The sequence below is a fragment of the Crassostrea angulata genome, chromosome 4 (genome assembly GCF_025612915.1).
Source record: "Crassostrea angulata isolate pt1a10 chromosome 4, ASM2561291v2, whole genome shotgun sequence".
NCBI lineage: Eukaryota > Metazoa > Mollusca > Bivalvia > Ostreida > Ostreidae > Magallana > Magallana angulata.
In genome coordinates, this window is record NC_069114.1 from 2976534 (window position 1) to 2978563 (window position 2030).

At 41.4% G+C, this 2030-nt stretch overlaps 1 protein-coding gene across 1 annotated transcript; it reads left to right on the top strand.

Annotated features, from left to right (window-relative positions):
* LOC128180534 (uncharacterized) lies at positions 1–2030 on the top strand. Its single transcript, XM_052848654.1, has 3 exons — positions 1–43; positions 401–598; positions 843–2030. The coding sequence occupies exons 1-3, from the start codon at positions 1–3 to the stop codon at positions 1832–1834; spliced, it is 1233 nt and encodes a 410-aa protein (XP_052704614.1). The 3' UTR covers positions 1835–2030.

Genomic DNA, 2030 nt, shown 5'->3' on the forward strand with positions numbered 1-2030 from the left:
ATGGATCTTGGCATGTTGGCATGGCACCAACCAATCAGAGGCCGTGAGGGAATTCTAAATTTGCGCCCACTTCCCTCTCTCTCTTCACTTTCTTAGAATTAGTCGAAGGGCAAGGCCACGCCATTTTCCTTAAAATTTTCTAAGCATCCAAAGCAATTGCAATCCTTAATAGGGAAACTAAACTGGGCTTCATCAGTTGTCTATGGTGGGAGAGTATTCCTTCGCCGCTTGATAAATGCTATGAACTCCCTTAAACATAGTTCCCATAAACTTCGCATAAGTCAGCATATGTCCCAAGATTTGCATTGGTGGCACTCATTTATGGTTCACTTTAATGGTAAATCATTGCTCCTTGATAAGGTCCCTGTTACTGCAGTATATACAGATGCCTGCTCTGCAGGTGCTGGGGGCCACTGGGGGCACAGCTGGTTTTACCTTAACTGGGAAGTAGATTGCCCAGATGCGCTGAACTTGCATATAAATGAGCAAGAGGTTTTAGCTGTGGCCTTCGCTGCACATTATTGGGCACATCATTGGGCCAATAAACGCATTCTTATTTTTTCAGACAATGCAGTCACAGTTTCTGCCCTTAATAAGGGTACATCTCGCAATAATACAGTTATGCGGTTCTTGCGATATATGTTTTGGTTGTCAGCAAAGTATAACTTTCATATCACAGCTAGGCATATTAAGGGTACACATAATGATAGGGCTGACACAATCTCTAGGTTGCACGAGCGCTCATCATTCATAAGATTCTTAAGTAAATACCCCTGCCCTATGCCATTTTCCGAATTTCTACTACATATGTCACCAGCCTCACTGTCATTTCTTTTGTCTAGGCACCTCACCGGAATCTCAAACCCACTCTCTGGATTCTAGGGTTGTGTACCTGAGGACTAATGCCTATGCAGCTTCCACACGTCGTACTTACCTAACATATTTACACTCCTTTCTTAAGTTTTGCTCAGACAATAATATTGCACCTGCGCCAATTTCCTCGGCTAATCTTGGTAGATATATTGCTCATTTATCTCTAAAGTTGTCCTTTAGTTCATTACGGAATTACCTGTCAGTTGTTAGAATTCTGCATTTAGAAGCAGGAAAACCCAACCCCCTTGATTCCTTTTACATTTCAAGCATTTTAAAAGGGGCCCGGCGGGTGTTAGGGGAAGTCTCCAAACCCAAGTTACCTATTACAATTGACATACTTAAGCAAGTGTTTTCCTGCATTGACTTGTCTTCCCCGCATGACATTTGTTTTTGGGCAGCTTGTCTAGTAGCATTTTTCTCATTTTTTAGAAAGTCAAATCTTTTAGCCCCATCATGGGGTCACTTTGACCCTAACAAACACCTGTGTCGTTCCAATATCAAGTTTGGTGCTGATGGGGTTATCATTACTGTCCACTGGTCTAAAACCATTCAGTACAGTCAAAGATCCTTGGAAATTCCCCTACCCCTGATTCCTAATTCTCCATTCTGTCCGAGCACAGCCTTAATGCTGCTGTTTAAATCTACACCCTGCTCTATTCAATCAGTGCCAGCTTTTATATTTAGGCAACAAAGTTCTACCAAATTAATGACATATGGAATTTTTGTTTCACGACTTAGATTTTTTTTGCACAAACTGGGTTACAACCCTAGTCGTTACTCTGCTCATAGCTTCAGGAGAGGTGGGGCATCCTTTGCCTTACAGTGTGGACTGCCTCCTGATTTAATTCAAACTCAAGGGGACTGGCGTAGTGATGTTTATAAAACCTACCTTGACCCCTCTCTCTCCTTCCGACAACAAGTAGCAACCACCTTAGGACAAGCAATAGGCAAAGTACTGTAGTTATTTTAACTGTGTAACTCTCATGTGTTGGTTATTACACAGTTTGGCTGTTTAGTTGCCTTATGTATATACATTTAGTTAAGATCCTCGCAATGTACATTAGGATGTATAATTAGATGTATTTGATCATGCTGCTGGCACCTTGCACTGTATATATGTTACCTTGTATTTTACTATATTTTGTGATATATCTTGC

Coding starts and splice junctions, on each gene's coding strand:
- LOC128180534 (XM_052848654.1), top strand. CDS start 1: ATGGATCTTGGCATGTTGGCATGGCACCAACCAATCAGAGGCC. Junction 44..400: donor GCACCAACCAATCAGAGGCC/GTGAGGGAATTC, acceptor CCTGCTCTGCAG/GTGCTGGGGGCCACTGGGGG. Junction 599..842: donor AGTTTCTGCCCTTAATAAGG/GTACATCTCGCA, acceptor TCTTTTGTCTAG/GCACCTCACCGGAATCTCAA.